Genomic DNA, 17,387 nt, shown 5'->3' with positions numbered 1-17,387 from the left:
CATTAGGTCACCACACCTTGAACAGACAGAGATCTAAGACATTTTGAAAATGTCATAATAAGGTTTGCTATTTACAATATCTATATATCCATTAACGAGTTTGTTTGTCCATATAATGTTTTGTGTATTAGGTTAGCTAATTTGGCTTGCTGTCCACTGAGGAGGGGCTCGATGAAGCATCTTCAACTCGAGCTCTGATACACCCCCCAGCCCCCAGTGAATAAATATAGGATGTGATTACATAGGGCAAGGTACCTTAGATGAAGGTGGAGTTTGGGGAGGTGGAGGGATGCTGGAACAACTGAGACTGAATAGAGGTAAGCAGCTGCTTATGTACTCTGACTGTTGACTGGAAGATTAGATGGGCTTTCTCCTCCCTAAATTACGTTTAGGAACTTCACTAATTTGCAGGTGGGACAGGTGGGACAGGTGGGACACGTCCCCACCACTTTTCACCATGATCAATATTGTCCCTACCACTTTTTCAAAATCCCGCGGCACGGATTTATACACATGAAACATCTCCAGTTGATTAGCGATATTCATTTCTTTCGTTTGTTAAATAAGAGGCAGTCTGGTGCTGGAATGTGTTGTTTTTGAAATCATGCTGAGCGTTCGTTGACGTTGCCATTGTTATCAGTGCCATGCAACTGTGCTCTCTTTGCACTCGTGTACAGTCCACAAAGATGAGCGCTTTATCACTGAATGCCAGTTTTTATGCGGGGACTATATGAGGGTGGATTAGAACCTAGAACCTCTCTGACATGCTTAAAAGTTCTACCAGCAGACCATTAAGTCAGGTGAGCATTCCATGTGATTCTATGTATTTATTCACTTACGTGAACAATTCACCCTTCACCAGGCGTTTGATTGACAGACAATCTGACCAATCATAATGCTGAGTTTGTCTGACAGACAAACCAGACAGGAGAGTTCATAAATCAATGTCAGTGGAGTTGAACTTAAAAAATGGGTGTGTACTGATGTCTTTCTGTGCTTGAAACAACATACCTTCTAATGTTAATTCATGTTTATTACTAGTAGGAACAGATGAACGGTTCTCCTGCCACTTGAACTAAGATGCCGCGATCTGTATGTCGTGACACATTAAAGAGCCACAGTTTTTAGTGTTTGAATTTATTAAAACCTTTACAAAATTTGAAAGCTGAGACTTTGTTTTATACCAAATGTAACCTGTATCTGTAACCAAAAGTATCTTGTCTGTCAACGTGTTGTCAGTGACCTCTTTGCTCCATTTCCATTGTGTGAGAACATGATGTGGCGTGAGAAAGGTATGGCTTGTCCATCTAAGCAACAGTAACTAAAGGGGACAGATCTATGTGAAGGGTCAGTTTTGGGACTAACAATATATTGTATTATAGTTAGGGCTGGGCGATATATCGAATGCTTTTGTCACGCGCATTTCGTCAGTAAAGCCGGTTCCCTGATTACCACTAAATCGCCATCACCTGCTTTCAAATGGAGCAGCATTTAATAGACAGAGCCGTAGATCACTGATAAGACACGCAATATCGCGTTCATTATCGATATGAATCGCCATCGATATTGAACGCGATATTGCGTGGCTTATCAGTGATCTACGGCTCTGTCTATTAAATGCTGCTCCATTTGAAAGCAGGTGATGGCGATTTAGTGGTAATCAGGGAACCGGCTTTACTGACGAAATGCGCGTGACAAAAGCATTCGATATATCGCCCAGCCCTAATTATAGTAGACATAAGTTACATTAAACATGACTTTATGTCGATAAATTAAACTCATTGTACTAATGAAATTGATTTCTGTGTATTGTAATGCAATGGTTCGGTGTGATACTAAACTTATTGTTTATTAATAATTTTGATGTCACTGTATAGTATTCTGTTTGAACCTTATTGTGTATCTTTAAGATGCTATTTTAATCATCGTAGTTTCAGTGTTTGTTTACCTAAATATGTCACTTAATGTATATTGATAAGAAATATGATTTATAGCCCATGTCATTTAATTCAGTGATAGCGTGTAACCTATTGTATTTTCTACATTTCTTTGTAGAAAACACATACACATAAACACGTTTCTCAAACAGCATCCCAAGATTGTTTTAGCCTATATCAACTGGATTAAAGTTTATTTGTTTTGTTTTTTGAATTAAGTTGTGTTTATGAATTATACAGACTGCAAGTATTTAAAAATGAAAATAGCGACGGCTCTTGTCTCTGTGAATACAGTAATAAACGATGGTAACTTTAACCACATTTAACAGTACATTAGCAACATGCTAACGAAACATTTAGAAAGACCATTTACAAATATCACTAAAAATATCATGATATCATGGATCATGTCAGTTATTATTGCTCCATCTGCCATTTTTCGCTATTGTCTTTGCTTGCTTACCTAGTCTGACGATTCAGCTGTGCTCATCCAGATGTTCTGCCCTTGTCTAAAGGCTTGAACATGGGCTGGCATATGCAAATATTGGGGGCGTACACCCCGACTGTTATGTTACAGTCGGTGTAATGTTGAGATTCGCCTGTTCTTCGGAGGTCTTTTAAACAAATGAGATTTATATAAGGAGGAAACAATGCAGTTTGAAACTCAGTGTATGTCTTTTCCATGTACTGAACTCTTGTTATTCAACTATGCCGAGGTAAATTCAATATTTAATTCTAGGGCACCTTTAAAGCTAAAAAGACTAGATTTTCCTGACTCATCCCTATCATGAGGCAGTATACCTGAGAAATGTTCTCAATATTGCTTCATAGCGGTATTTGAAGCAAAGCATACTCCATCATTCATGTTCAGGAATTCATGTGGCCTGGAATTATGCGATGTAGAGTAAAACTTTACAGTGTAAGTTAAATTAATTAGATATTACATATAATTTGGTAGGAAAACACAAAGTGTTGCATGTTTTATTGTTACAGAGAGGAATATATGTATTTTATTAAACTTTTTTTTTATGAAACTGCTTTTTATTATTTAATTAGAAGAAATTTAAATAGGAAATTTGGTTACACTCTATTTTAAGGTGTCTTTGTTACACTGTAATTATACATTTAAGTACTGAGTAATATTAAGTAATATTAATACTTACTTTAGGATTAGGATTTGGTTTGGTTTAGGGTTAGTTGCATGTAATTATACATAATTTATAGTTGTTGCTACATGTAACATATGTAACAATGACACTAGAATAAAGTGTTACTGAAAATTGTTGTCTTTTACATAGGGCCTACTGAACAGACACTTAGTAGTTTATTTTAAACTGCAAAGCATTGAAAATAAATGTTGAAAAGTGTGTCCCATACATTGCAAATCAAAAGTTCTACATGCCCACTTTGACACACTTGGCCAAAATAAAGGAAATACATCATGTAAGTAGACAAGTGGTTAAATGCAAAGACTGCCATGGTTGTCCCCTCAAATAGTGCACTATTGAATGGCATAGGGGGTGAATAAATATGATAATATGCACAAAAATGTGTCTCTCAGATGTGCAACATGTACAACATGTCAATGTACATGTAAAAAGAATATGTACTTAAAAGACCCTGCCCTCAACATTTAGTTTTGACTTTTTAACTTCGCAGATTTTCAACCCGCTTTGTTACAACGTTGGTAGTAGGCTATATGTAAATAAACAGTTTTTATTCGTTTTCTGTGTGGACCAAGAAATTCACGTTTATTTGTCAGCAAAAAACCCGCCGGAAAACGCAATACTCTGGTAAGTATATCCATAGCAGACTGGTGGGAGTGGCCATGCCCAGTGCATAATGGGTGCTGAAGTTTTCCTACCTATTTGGCAAAAGGGAAGTCAGCCTTTTTTCTTCATTTTCTCTAGTCAGGTAGCACCGATTTCAGTTTTTATCGCCTTTTTACTTTTACTGAAAGCCCATTTTTCCAGCGAAGTACCTGTTTAAGGGAGTTGATGCCTTAATTAACACCCATACCCCATAATTCACACTCTTTTCACAAATTAATCAACATCCCTGTGCTAGCTTTCCAAACTGCAGAAACTTCAAAACATCAAAAACAAATATCATTCATATTGATGACCTGTTCTAAAGTAAAGTTGGGGTATTAAAGGGAAAAAAACAAAACAAACAAACAATAAAATGATACAAAAATGAATATTTTGCATTCATAGATTTTATTTTTTTTAAACTTCTTTAAAAAAAAGAAGATAATTTCTTAAAAAAAAAAATTGAAATTAAAATACATATTGCAGGCATAGGTGACACTTTGAGCTATTTTCAATCCATTCACACGCCTGTTTATACATGTGCGACCATGTCCCTCCGGAACAACAACACTGACAACGACAACAAATTCAAACGCGCAAAGATCAGTCCGATTTTGAGCAGCTGTCAGCCACAAAACCTTCAGCCACAGATAAAATCATTCAGTGTTGCATATTTTGTTATAATTTATTCTGTAGATGGAATATATTGTATTTGTATCTGGTCTTTAATGATTCCAGGCGAATCGAACACTGCAGGTCTGTATCGGAATGTCCGAGTGAGTTCTCTGGAGGGGGGAGAGGAGGGATTAGCCCTTCACAACCTCTCGATGTCTCTGTATTTCTTGCGTAGGATGGAGACCTGGTCTTTGAAGAGGACGGGATCCAGACGCAACTGAGAGTGAAAGAGAGGCATGAAGCCAAACCAACTCGTGAAAGAGTTCATGCAGGACTGACGCTGAGCAAAGTGGTCTGGGTCAGCCCATCGAGATGCCTTAGAGCCCTGAGAGAGAGAGAGAGAGAGAGGTCTGTGTATGGTTCACCAGGCAGATTATGAATGAGAGCAAGAACATGTTACTGGAATTGGGCTGGAATTGGGCAGCACTTTAAAAGACACTGACAAACAGAGTGAACACAGAGTGTTCATTTCACGACTCAGAGGACAGATGACAGTTATGGCCTAACATTCATGAGAAACACTGTGGAAGGATGTCTAGCTCCTTGTTAGAAGCTTACAATCCACTAATACATGCACCCAGTCCTTTGGACATAGAGAGGAACACAAAAATATTTTGTATTGGTCATAACTTTACATTACAAAATTTTTAGACACATGGATGACTGATATTTTAACATTTTGAGATTATAATCAGAAAATAGCCATTTAGCTTTGTAGCGTTAGCTTAATTTAAATTCAAGTGAATTTTGAGCAAATCTTGAGTTAAACAATGAACTTTCTAAAACTTTAAAAACTGTATCTTCACAAACTCCAAACTACTCATAAAAGTATTTAAACTACAGTGAAAATGCCCATTTGAAACAACTAGTTAGCAAGCCCATGCTACAAGCTAATAACAAAAGAAAAAAATAGCTAACTACATCCTAGCTACAGTATTCAATCAAGGGGACAACAGCTTATTTTTAAAATCAGAGCAGGACATTTCTGCTACAAACAGTATCTCAATAAGGGTGATGACATTAAATGCAAGATAACAAAAAGCAGGGATGTAGCATCTTGTGGCACTCTTTGTTAGAAAAGAGTACTCTTTGTTACTGAAGCTGCATTGCTTTGAAAACAGTTAAACTAATGTCAAACTACTGAAAAATGTAAAGATAAGATGTTTACATGACAACAATGTACTAAAATGGAAAAAAAAATTGCGTTTTTCACTTACAGGCGACAACATTGTCAAAACAATCCCTGTTCACATGGATCCGTGAAAACGACTGAAATGCAGTATTATGCTGCCAGGCCAGTAGTTGGCGATGTCACTTTGTAAAGAAAAACTACACGTCTATAGACTGAACACTTGATACGTGTGCACATGACATCACCCTTTTTGCAAATTTGCGTTTTGAAACCGGTTTTAAAAAGTTTGTATTTTCAGGCCCCTAAAACACCATTGTCATATAAATGTATGAACAAAACTAGGGGTGTGACGAGATCTCGCGTGATTAAATTGTGATGAGATTTCTCGTCGAGGCGAAAAGCAGTCTCATGATAGGGTGAGGGTGAAATTAGGAAAGAATATGCCACCGCTATGTTTACATTATGCCTCCACTGTTTTGCTTTTTATAGAAATAGAAAAACATTTTATTCAGTTGGATAACGGTCGCCGCCAGAGTACGCGCAATCGCGAAAGTGAAAGGAATCGCGAGCATGTGTTCAAACGCGATTTCAATACCCCGCATTCTGAAATCGGCTCCCTGATGCATGCAAATATCTTCCAATATGAAAGCTATTTTAGACTGGGCTGTGTAGTTGTAAGCATCTCTCAGCTCTATTATGCTTAAAGAAAAGTTTGGTCTCTGTTTGCTTTGAATATTGAAAGAGTGCTTTGATTATGGTTGCACTTAATAAGACTAAAAGAAAACTGTTATTTATTTTTTATGGTAACACTTTACAATAAGGTTTCATTAGTTAACGTTAGTTAACTTTACATGAACGAAGGAAGAAAAATACTTCTACACCATTTTAGCTAATGCTAATTTCAACATTTACTAATACATTGTTAAAATCAGAAGTTGTATTTGTTAACATTACTTAATGCACTATCATGAACTAACCATGAATGACTATTTTTATGTTTAGATTTTTATGTTTAAGATTAATAAATACTGTAGCAAAGATGTTGCTCATTGTTACGGAAGAGGATTAGGGCCAAGCAATAATGAAAAAATAAAACCATCTAGAGATTAAAGTTGTTAAATTTTGAGAAAAAACTCATTAAATTTCGAGAAAAAAGTCAAGATAAAATGTTGAGAATAAAGTCATTAAATTACAAGAAAAAAGTTGTTAAATTACGAGAACAATTTCGTTAAATTACGAATTTGTTCTCATAATTTAACGACGTTTTTCTCGGAATTTAATTACTTTATTCTCATAATTTAATGAGTTTATTCTCAACATTTTATCTCAACTTTTTTCTCGGAATTTAACAACATTTTTCTCACAACTTAACGGATTTGTTCTTGTAATTTAACGACTTTTTTCTCGTAATTTAATGACTTTATTCTCAACATTTGATCTCGACTTTTTTCTCGAATTTAAACGAGTTTTTTCTCGTAATTTAACGAGTTTATTCTCAACATTTTATCTCGACTTTTTCCTTGAAATTTAACAATTTTTTTCTCGTAATTTAATGAGTTTATTCTCATAATTTAATGAGTTTATTCTCAACATTTTATCTCAACTTTTTTCTCGGAATTTAACGACATTTTTCTCACAACTTAACGGATTTGTTCTTGTAATTTAACGACTTTTTTCTCGTAATTTAATGACTTTATTCTCAACATTTGATCTCGACTTTTTTCTCGAATTTAAACGAGTTTTTTCTCGTAATTTAACGAGTTTATTCTCAACATTTTATCTCGACTTTTTCCTTGAAATTTAACAATTTTTTTCTCGTAATTTAATGAGTTTATTCTCGACATTTTATTTCGAGTTTTTTTTTCTCAAAATTTAACAACTTTAATCTTTTTTATTATTGCTTGGCCCTAATCCTCTTCCGTACATTGTTGATGTTGGTTAATACATTAATGTTAATAAATGAGACCTTATTGTAAAGTTTTACCATTTTTATTTATACTGTTTTTATTTCTATGATCATTTTGTGGAAAGGAGTTCAATTAGGAGGTCAGAAGTTGTAGAAGCTCATAAATCATGTACAGTAAGGTCTGAAGAGACTTGTATGAAATACAGGAGAGAAGATTCAGAGCAACTATATATTGTAGCATTAGGCTAATTTATTTATTTTCAAAATGGATGAAGATAATACATTATTATTATATTATATTTTCATTATATCAGCCATTGGTCACCTTGCAAAAAAAAAAAAAAAAAAAATGGCTACTCACTAATGCTAAGGAGTGCAGAGTTTTGAAAAGACAATATAGGTGATATACAATTGGAAATAGGAAAGAATGGAGAAATGTATTAAGAGAGAAGGAGAAGGAGGGCGGGGGGAAATGGGTAAGGTAGACAGAGAGAAAGATAGAACAGCAACCTTGCTGTCAATCATTAATCTCGCCTTACCATAAAGACATCCATCAAACGGACCAATACTGCTGAACCAGATCCACACACTCTCCGCCCTGGAGCGCTCCATCCATCACACACCACACAGACGTTTCTGATCTCAATAGGGAATCACCCTGGACACACACTCATCTATTTACAACCCATACACACACAGACTCATACCTGCTGCATCATGGTCTCCTTGTACTGTTTTTTCTGCGTGACTTTGATTGGCGGGAGTTTGGTTACTGCAGAGATGAGGAAATTCATGAGGATATCCTCACAGTTGGCCAATTGGTCCACCATTGACAGCAGAGACATCGGCAGATAGTAGGTGTACAGGTGATGATAATACCTGTCCAAAATAAATAAATCATATATTAAAGATATTATTTAGGTGTATGAAAAATTCCATACATTTGACAACAATGGCACTGTAATGTTTACGTTCTGTTTGTGGACTTTTATGTTCTGTTTCCTTTGGTTCCTGTGTTTAGCTGTGTTTAATTGCAATTATTTTAATCTACTACTGACAGTCATAATAGTTTCATGTTTTTCTTCAGGTTTATGCATCTAACAGCACTCTTGTATTGTTGGGCAGTTTTATAGTGTTATCCACATAAAGGAAAGGTTCACACAAAAATGAAAATTCTGTCATCATTTACTCACCCTCAAGTTGTTCCAAACCCATATATGCACTTCTTTCTTCTGCTAAACACAAAAAAAGATATTTTGAAGAATGCTGATGTCTCATAATGACTTCCATTGTATTTTTTGTCCATACAGTGGAAGTCAATGGGAACTGAATCTGTTTAGTTACCAACATTCTTCAAAATATCTTCTTTTGTGTTCCACAGAGGAAAGATCTATTATCCCTTTAACAATCTTGTAATTATTTTTCATATTTTCTTTTAGGAGGAACATTTGAGACAAATTAAGAGCAACCTATGAGGAACAAAATGTTATTCTGGGTGGGACTGAGATAGTCACTGATGATATCCTGCACAGACAGAGACAGGAAGAGGCCCCCCTGCTGTGAGAACCTCAAAAAGACAGATGTTTTAATTTCTGTGAGTGACACCTACTCTCTCTCTCTCCGTCCTTATTAAACCGAATCTCCTTTGCTGCCTGCAGACGTCTTGTCTGTCATTCTCTTTCCTTCCCTCTCTTTTTTCTCTCTCTCTTTGAGGGACAGCCGTCAGAACGTTCCTCTCAGCCCTGCAGGTGGCTTATCTCTCTTCACACGTTTATTTATGTCTTTTTCTCCTGCGCACTTTAAGCTGGGGTCACTTTGCAGGTGGTGTGTCAGCTCGCTGACCAGTAGCAAAGCGGATAATCTGTGTGTCGGGTGTGTGATGTGTCAGTCTGAAGGTCTGTGTGTGTGTGTGTGTTGTGAGTGATGAGTTCAGAGACCTTCGGCTAAAACAAACTGTGAACTCCATCTCACCTGTGCCATTTATCGTTAAAATATGGCCAGTGAAACTGTCAGACTGAACATTTATTACCTGGTTTAATATCAGCCTGTCTCTGAGCGATCTCTATCGCAGCAGGTCTCATATTCAGCTTTTACAAGTGTCTGACACTGACCTCATACCAGCCTCTTGTCCAAATTCTGCGAGAGCCCGCAACAATGATTCAAGATTCAACAAGCTGTGAATCCCTGCTATGCTGTTGCTAGGGTGTTGTGGATGGTTACTGCAGTGTTTCTATGCGATTCCTAAGATGCTCTGAGTGTTTTAGAGCGTTTCTATGCTGTTGCTAGGGTGTTGTGGATGGATACTGCAGTGTTTCTATGCGATTCCTAAGATGCTCTGAGTGTTTTATAGCGTTTCTATGCTGTTGCTAGGGTGTTGTGGATGGTTACTGCAGTGTTTCTATGCGATTCCTAAGATGCTCTGAGTGTTTTAGAGCATTTCTATGCTGTTTTATAGGGTGTTGTGGATGGTTACTGCAGTGTTTCTATGCGATTCCTAAGATGCTCTGAGTGTTTTAGAGTGTTTCTATGCTGTTTCTAGGGTGTTGTGGATGGTTACTGCAGTGTTTCTATGCGATTCCTAAGATGCTCTGAGTGTTTTAGAACGTTTCTATGCTGTTGCTAGGGTGTTGTGGATGGTTACTGCAGTGTTTCTATGCGATTCCTAAGATGCTCTGAGTGTTTTAGAGTGTTTCTATGCTGTTGCTAGGGTGTTGTGGATGGTTACTACAGTGTTTCTATGTGATTCCTAAAGCCGGGTACACATTTAACAACTAGTTAAAACATTCTAAGACTGAGCTCAACATACAGCGATTGTTTCCTGAGACTGAAGCAGATTTATACACTTACACATGGAATATGAACACTGACTGTAATCGCAGCCTGAACACAACTGGCTCTGACTGGACGCGATCAATCATAAGTATCAATTTACATTCATAATCGGCCTTACAATCTTTAAGTGTGTGCGCGGCTTTAGATGCTCTGAGTGTTTTAGAGCGTTTCTATGCTGTTGCTAGGGTGTTGTGGATGGTTATTACAGTGTTTCTATGCGATTCCTAAGATGCTCTGAGTGTTTTAGAGCGTTTCTATGCTGTTGCTAGGGTGTTGTGGATGGTTACTACAGTGTTTCTATGCGATTCCTAAGATGCTCTGAGTGTTTTAGAGTGTTTCTATGCTGTTTCTAGGGTGTTGTGGATGGTTACTGCAGTGTTTCTATGCGATTCCTAAGATGCTCTGAGTGTTTTATAGCGTTTCTATGCTGTTGCTAGGGTGTTGTGGATGGTTACTACAGTGTTTCTATGCGATTCCTAAGATGCTCTGAGTGTTTTAGAGCGTTTCTATGCTGTTTCTAGGGTGTTGTGGATGGTTACTGCAGTGTTTCTATGCGATTCCTAAGATGCTCTGAGTGTTTTAGAGCGTTTCTATGCTGTTGCTAGGGTGTTGTGGATGTTTACTACAGTGTTTCTATGCGATTCCTAAGATGCTCTGAGTGTTTTAGAGCGTTTCTATGCTGTTGCTAGGGTGTTGTGGATGGTTACAACAGTGTTTCTATGCGATTCCTAAGATGCTCTGAGTGTTTTAGAGCGTTTCTATGCTGTTGCTAGGGTGTTGTGGATGGTTACTACAGTGTTTCTATGTGATTCCTAAGATGCTCTGAGTGTTTTATAGCGTTTCTATGCTGTTGCTAGGGTGTTGTGGATGGTTACTACAGTGTTTCTATGCGATTCCTAAGATGCTCTGAGTGTTTTAGAGTGTTTCTATGCTGTTTCTAGGGTGTTGTGGATGGTTACTGCAGTGTTTCTATGCGATTCCTAAGATGCTCTGAGTGTTTTAGAGCGTTTCTATGCTGTTTCTAGGGTGTTGTGGATGGTTACTACAGTGTTTCTATGCGATTCCTAAGATTCTCTGAGTGTTTTAGAGCGTTTCTATGCTGTTGCTAGGGTGTTGCGGATGGTTACTACAGTGTTTCTATGTGATTCCTAAGATGCTCTGAGTGTTTAGAGCGTTTCTATGCTGTTGCTAGGGTGTTGTGGATGGTTACTAGTGTTTCTATGCGATTCCTAAAGCTGGGTACACATTTAACGACTAGCTAAAACATTCTAAGACTGAGCTCAACATACAGCGATTGTTTCCTGAGTCTGAAGCAGATTTATACACTTACACATGGAATTTGAACACCGACTGTAATCGCAGCCTGACCACAACTGGCTCTGACTGGACGCGATCAGTCATAAGTATCAATTTACATTCATAATCGGCCTTACAATCGTTAAGTGTGTGCGCGGCTTTAGATGCTCTGAGTGTTTTAGAGCGTTTCTATGCTGTTGCTAGGGTGTTGTGGATGGTTACTACGGTGTTTCTATGCAATTCCTAAGATGCTCTGAGTGTTTTAGAGTGTTTCTATGCTGTTGCTAGGGTGTTGTGGATGGTTACTACAGTGTTTCTGTGCGATTCCTAAAGCCGGGTACACATTTAACGACTAAGGTGCTTGCTAAGGTGCTCTGAGTGTATATGAAGTGTTGCTAGGCTGTTGCTAGGGTGTTGTGGAAAGGGGTTAAATTGGGGTTTGTTATGGGGGGGTGGAGGGGTGCATGTGTAGGTGAAGACAAACTAAAATATAACAAGTTGAGAGAGCCCTCTGCTATGAACACTAAAATGCTGATCAAAATCAATCTATAGATGCTGGTAGTGTGCAAAGCTACATCTGATGACAATAAAATCTTTCTGTAGGCCTGTGCTTTCTCCTTATAAGAGTGATGCTACCATTAAAGGAGAGAATATAAATACAAAATACAGTGCTCGACATTAAGCCTTGCTTTTTGCTTGTCCTTTGGACAACTAAAATGGTCATTTACTTGTTAGAGTAGCTTGCCTGAAAGAAAAAAAAAAGGCCTTTTTTTTGTGTGTTGTAAATATAATTTATTCTGAAACAAACAAATCAGTGTTTTATCAGCAGTGACATATTTAAATCTGCATATTTATGTTATTTACCCTTTGTGTATTTTATTAACCTCTATAAAAAGCATTTCCCCCCAATCTAATTAAATTTATGTTTAATCTTTTATTTCAAATTCTTACATTTGATAAATTTAAATATTAAGACTCTATAGAGCTGTTACCAAATTAAATAATTTACACTGAAAAAGTACAACTGCATTCAATAATGTTATGAGATTCTTTAAATATTTTTGAGTATACAAATAAGAAATGTTGGTGGGAAATTTATACTTTTAAATATGAAATTAAACCAGTAGATGGCGGCAAGTGACCGTCTTAATGAGTGAGCCACTGAGTCATTTATTCAAACAATTCATTCAAAAGGCTGAATCAAGAGTGAAGGATGGGCCATTGAATCTTCACTCAACCGATTCGTTCAAAACGCTGAATCATTCAAAACGACTGAGCGTAGCTGCGAGTTGTGCTGGTTCTGCTTTGTTTGGAACTATTTTTGCTGCTACAATAGAACAAAAAACAGGCAATGTTGCACCTATACCGTAAGACATTAATTTTAACTACTTGTTTATTGAACTATTGTAAGAAATTAGTGTCAGTTTCAGTCAAGGTGATATTCTGTAATTCATCACTTTCGGTCATGCAATGCCTAATTTTATTGTATGTAGTAAATAACAAGCTATAAAAACCCCACCTGTATATTGAATTTTTATTGCAACATGATAACTGAGTTTCTTTGTGTGAGCAGAGCTTATTTGTTTTGAATTCTCCTCAAGAGGTTACGTGAGCCTCAACAGCGCAATAGGCTATCACCGGCCGCTGTTGTGCCGAATTCCAACCCCCGGCCCAATTTAACCCCTGGTTGTGGATGGTTACTACAGTGTTCCTATGTGATTGTTAAGGTGCTCTGAGTGTTTCTGGAGTGTTACTATGCGGTTGCTAGGGTGTTGTGGATGGTTACTACAGTGTTTCTATGTGATTGCTAACGTGATCTGAGTGTTTCTATGCTGTTGCTAGGGTGCTGTGGATTGTGTCATGCATGTCTCTATGTGGTTGGTAATGTGCTCTGAATGTTTTTAGAGTGTTGCTGCGAGTGATGTGGATGGTTTCTAGGGTGTTTCTATATGGTTGCTAAGATGCTGTGGCTGTTTTTAGAGTGTTTCTTTTCTGTTGCTATGGTGTTGTGGATGGTTAATATAGTGTTTTTTAATCGATTGCTATGGTACTCTGAGTGTTTTTACAGTATTGCTATGCTGTTGCTAGGGTGTCCTGATTGGTGTCCAGGGTGTCTGTGTGTGGTTGCTAAGGTGCTAAAAGTGTTTTTAGAGTGTTGCCTTTCTGTTACTCGGGTGTTGTAGGTGGTTTCTACAGTTTCTGTGTGGATTTGTGGTTTATTGAACACAATTTACTTATTTACATAGCAATTTACTTTTCACATAGCATCTTTTGGTTATAAAAACATTAAAAATTCAAATCTAGATTTTGATTTTCAAAGGTTTATAAAAACGGATTATTTTCCCCCCAAAATGCAATAAATCCATGACACGTTTCTTTTTTTTTTTTTTTTTTATGCAATTAATCCGTCAATATAATAGTTATTTTTCATATTGAAAACAACAAATTAAGTTCACATATATGACAGCCTCTGAACTTTGTCAATATTAATCTTATTTACAGGCATTTGACTAAAAATACATTGAGTCGTCAATGAATTCAACGGGTCATCTTGTTAATGTTATAAATTAATTATGTCTCTGTTTGTCATTACTGATTAAAGAGTATCTGGCTCCCCCGCACGTTTCAAATAAACACATTTGCCGAGTATACTGGTATTAAAAACGGCTTTTAAAAACTGTTCATGATTCAGTTTTGGGGACCGTGACAGAAGTTTGATGCTGTCGTGGAACAAGCAACAGCCGGCATTTTTCCTCCTTCCAACTCGAGTGCCTTAACTTCTTAATCTCCTCACATAAATGATTACATTTCAATGACTTACGTTTCCTCCCCACCGCAGAAGCCACCACAGGTTCATCATTGGCGTCAAAATTATTTATATTCCTGTTTTTGTTGATCACAAAGTACAAAAGAGATAAGGAGAACTAGGATGCTCGGTGTATTCATAGTGCCGCCATTACTGTTTACAATGTACGGAATGGTGCGCTGTAATTGGTTGAGCGGATGCATCGCATTCTGCAGAGAAGGGAGACTGGTGTTTGTCGCCTTTTGGAAAGAAAGGGAGAAAACATGACAGAATAACAAAACGGAAATCGCATTTTGCGCAAAATACTGATTTTGGGGATACAATACTGATTTTGACGGAAACACATTTAAAAAAAAAAAAATGGCGTTTATCGCGTTTTGGAACCAAACTCTTCATATAGATATATTCCTTACTACCAATATATACACAATCCTACTGTGAGCAAGTAAGACATGCTGCTGCAGCTGCTTAATAGCATACATAAATTACCCATAGCAGCTCTATACAGGTGGAGCTGGGGAAGGTGGGGGTTTTCTGAAAGCACACTGCAACAGCTACAGGAAATACTAAGTATTTGAATCAGCCTGCGCTGCCTAGACTTTCATGACAGAACTTTGTATTTATACAATATAGTCTAGTGGTTCTCAACCAGGGGGCTGGGGCTTATAAGAGGGCCAGAGAAATGTTCCACATGATGACTTAAATAAAGCAATGACCTTTTTGACTCAAAGGCCCCCCATTGTCCAACACATATTTAAAGGCTCCTCGATATAAGTTAAGATATTCCTTGTGGTGTTTCTGCTGTAATTATAATAAAGAAACTGGGAGTATTTATATACAGTACTAACCACAAGTAATTTTGTGATTTTAAAAAATAAATGTTTTTACCAAAAGATGAAAATGTAAATAGTAATAAAAAAAACAAAAAACAAAAAAAATAAAAAACATTATCCCTGGTCTCCATAAAAGTAATGCTACAGTAACCATAGTTTACAGGAGCCAATTATATCTATTCATGATGAAAGATGAATTCATATTGACATCACTAGAGAGAGACGGCACAAAATATTTATGCGCTAGATATTCAAGAAACTTCTTTACACAATCTAGCTGTATGTGTAGCTTGATTATTCTTGGTATATCACTTGTATTTCAGAGATTTAACAAGCTAAAGAAACAAACCAGTCCTTTCTTTCCATAGGGAAATCAGGGTACTGTATAAAAGCCTTTTGTGGTATCTTCAAAGGCTTCAAGACTCTGAATGATGGTCCAGCTGTGAAAAATTTTATAAATGCACACGTCACATTTTCAGGGGCATGTGTTAATGGCACATGTAACTGTTTAAACATTTTTCCTTCTACTTATAGCTCATTAAAGAGTCAGGTTCTATGACACATGAAAAGGAGTGACCAGGGGTCCGTCAATCTCCAAACACATGTATAAAAAAAAAACATGTATCATAACAGTACCAATAAATCTGCACTATATTTCAAGTCTTCTGAAGTCATATGATAGAACAGACTTAAATTTAAGTCATTATTTACTGAAAACCCTTAATCATAAATTTAATTTGCAATTTTGCATATTCAACAGTCTATATCAAGACTTGCATTAATAGCGTTTAAAGTCAGACCTGGCTCTGTTTATCTTCACCAATAGACGAATTTGTAAAAGTTACTGTTTTGGTTATTGTGTATGTAATGCTCTGTGAAGAAGATAAGCAAGTAAGCAGATTAAAATAAGCAAAGGATTTTGCTTATTTTTGTAAAGGATTAGTAAACTCAGCTAATCAGGTTGTATTAGCTATGGCAAACTGACTACGGATATTTTCAGATGACACACACTTTAATCCACAGCTGTGCTTGGGTCTCAGAGACAATTCGAAAAAATGAAAAGGAACTAAAGTTGTGTTGAGCACATGGTGAGAATTATCAATATTTTTGCACTAAAATGTTATTTACCACTATAGTAAACTGGGCGGTTATGAATAATTGTTTTAAATAATTATTTTACACAATTATTTACATTGATTAGCCCTTGAAAACCTTCTATGCTTTTCTTTCAAATATTTTGGCAGTCTTTTGTTTTGTGTGGATATATTCATACATTAATTATTCATTTATTTTACCATTGTGAATAAGCAGAGGGCTTCACAACCAATTTGAAAGTTCTGTGGGTGAAATGCAAAAATCATAACTGAATGTTGGAGTTGGAGATGGTAAAAAGATGGTTTTGCCTATTCAAGAGCTCAAATTTTAACTTCAAATTTGGAACAACTGCCATTGCTATTACCAGGTTAGACCCCCCTTGGACTGCCTTAATTCTTCGTGGCATAGATTCAACAAGGTGCTAGAAATATTCCTCAGAGATTTTGGTCCATATTGACATGATAGCATCACACAGTTGCTGCAGATTTGTCAACTGCACATCCATGATGAGAATCTCCCGTTCCACCACATCCCAAATGTGCTCTATTGGATTGAAATTTGGTGACTGTGGAGTTCATGTTCAAGAAACCAGCTTGAGATAATTTGATCTTTGTGACATGCCGTGTTATCCTGCTCGAAGTAGCCATCTGAAGACACTGTGGTCATAAAGGGATAGACATGGCCAGCAACAAAACTCAAATAGGGTGTGGCATTTAAATGATGCTCAGTTGGTACTAAGGGGACCAAAGTGTGCCAAGAAAATATCCCCACCACACTACACCACCACCAGGGGCCTGAACCGCTGATACAATACAGGATGGATCCATGCTTTCTTGTTTACGATAAATTCTGACTCTACCATCTGAATGTCACTGCAGAAATCAAGACTCATCAGATCAGGCAACGTTTTTCCAATCTTGTATTGCCCAATTTTGGTGAGCGGGTGCGAACTGCATCTTCAGTTTTCTGTTCTTAGCTGACAGGAGTGGCAGCCGGTGTGGTCTTCTGCTGCTGTAGCCCATCTCCTTTAAGGCTCCGGTATACTTCAAATGAAATCGAAGAAC

General features: G+C 37.0%; 1 protein-coding gene across 1 annotated transcript in view; it reads right to left on the bottom strand.

The window, feature by feature from the left end:
• Nucleotides 1–4,562: 4,562 nt before the first annotated feature.
• LOC137018674 (exostosin-1) overlaps nucleotides 4,563–17,387 on the bottom strand; it is a 420,441-nt gene continuing 407,616 nt past the window's right edge. The window contains exons 10-11 of the mRNA XM_067383379.1: nucleotides 8,169–8,340; nucleotides 4,563–4,748 (exon numbers count right to left, since the gene is read on the bottom strand). Of these exons, the coding sequence (XP_067239480.1) occupies nucleotides 4,563–4,748; nucleotides 8,169–8,340 (358 nt within the window). The remainder of the gene's footprint in view (nucleotides 4,749–8,168; nucleotides 8,341–17,387) is intronic.

Source organism: Chanodichthys erythropterus, chromosome 4 (genome assembly GCF_024489055.1).
Source record: "Chanodichthys erythropterus isolate Z2021 chromosome 4, ASM2448905v1, whole genome shotgun sequence".
In the NCBI taxonomy this organism is placed as follows: Eukaryota; Metazoa; Chordata; class Actinopteri; order Cypriniformes; family Xenocyprididae; genus Chanodichthys; species Chanodichthys erythropterus.
This window is presented reverse-complemented; position numbering and strand designations above follow the sequence as displayed.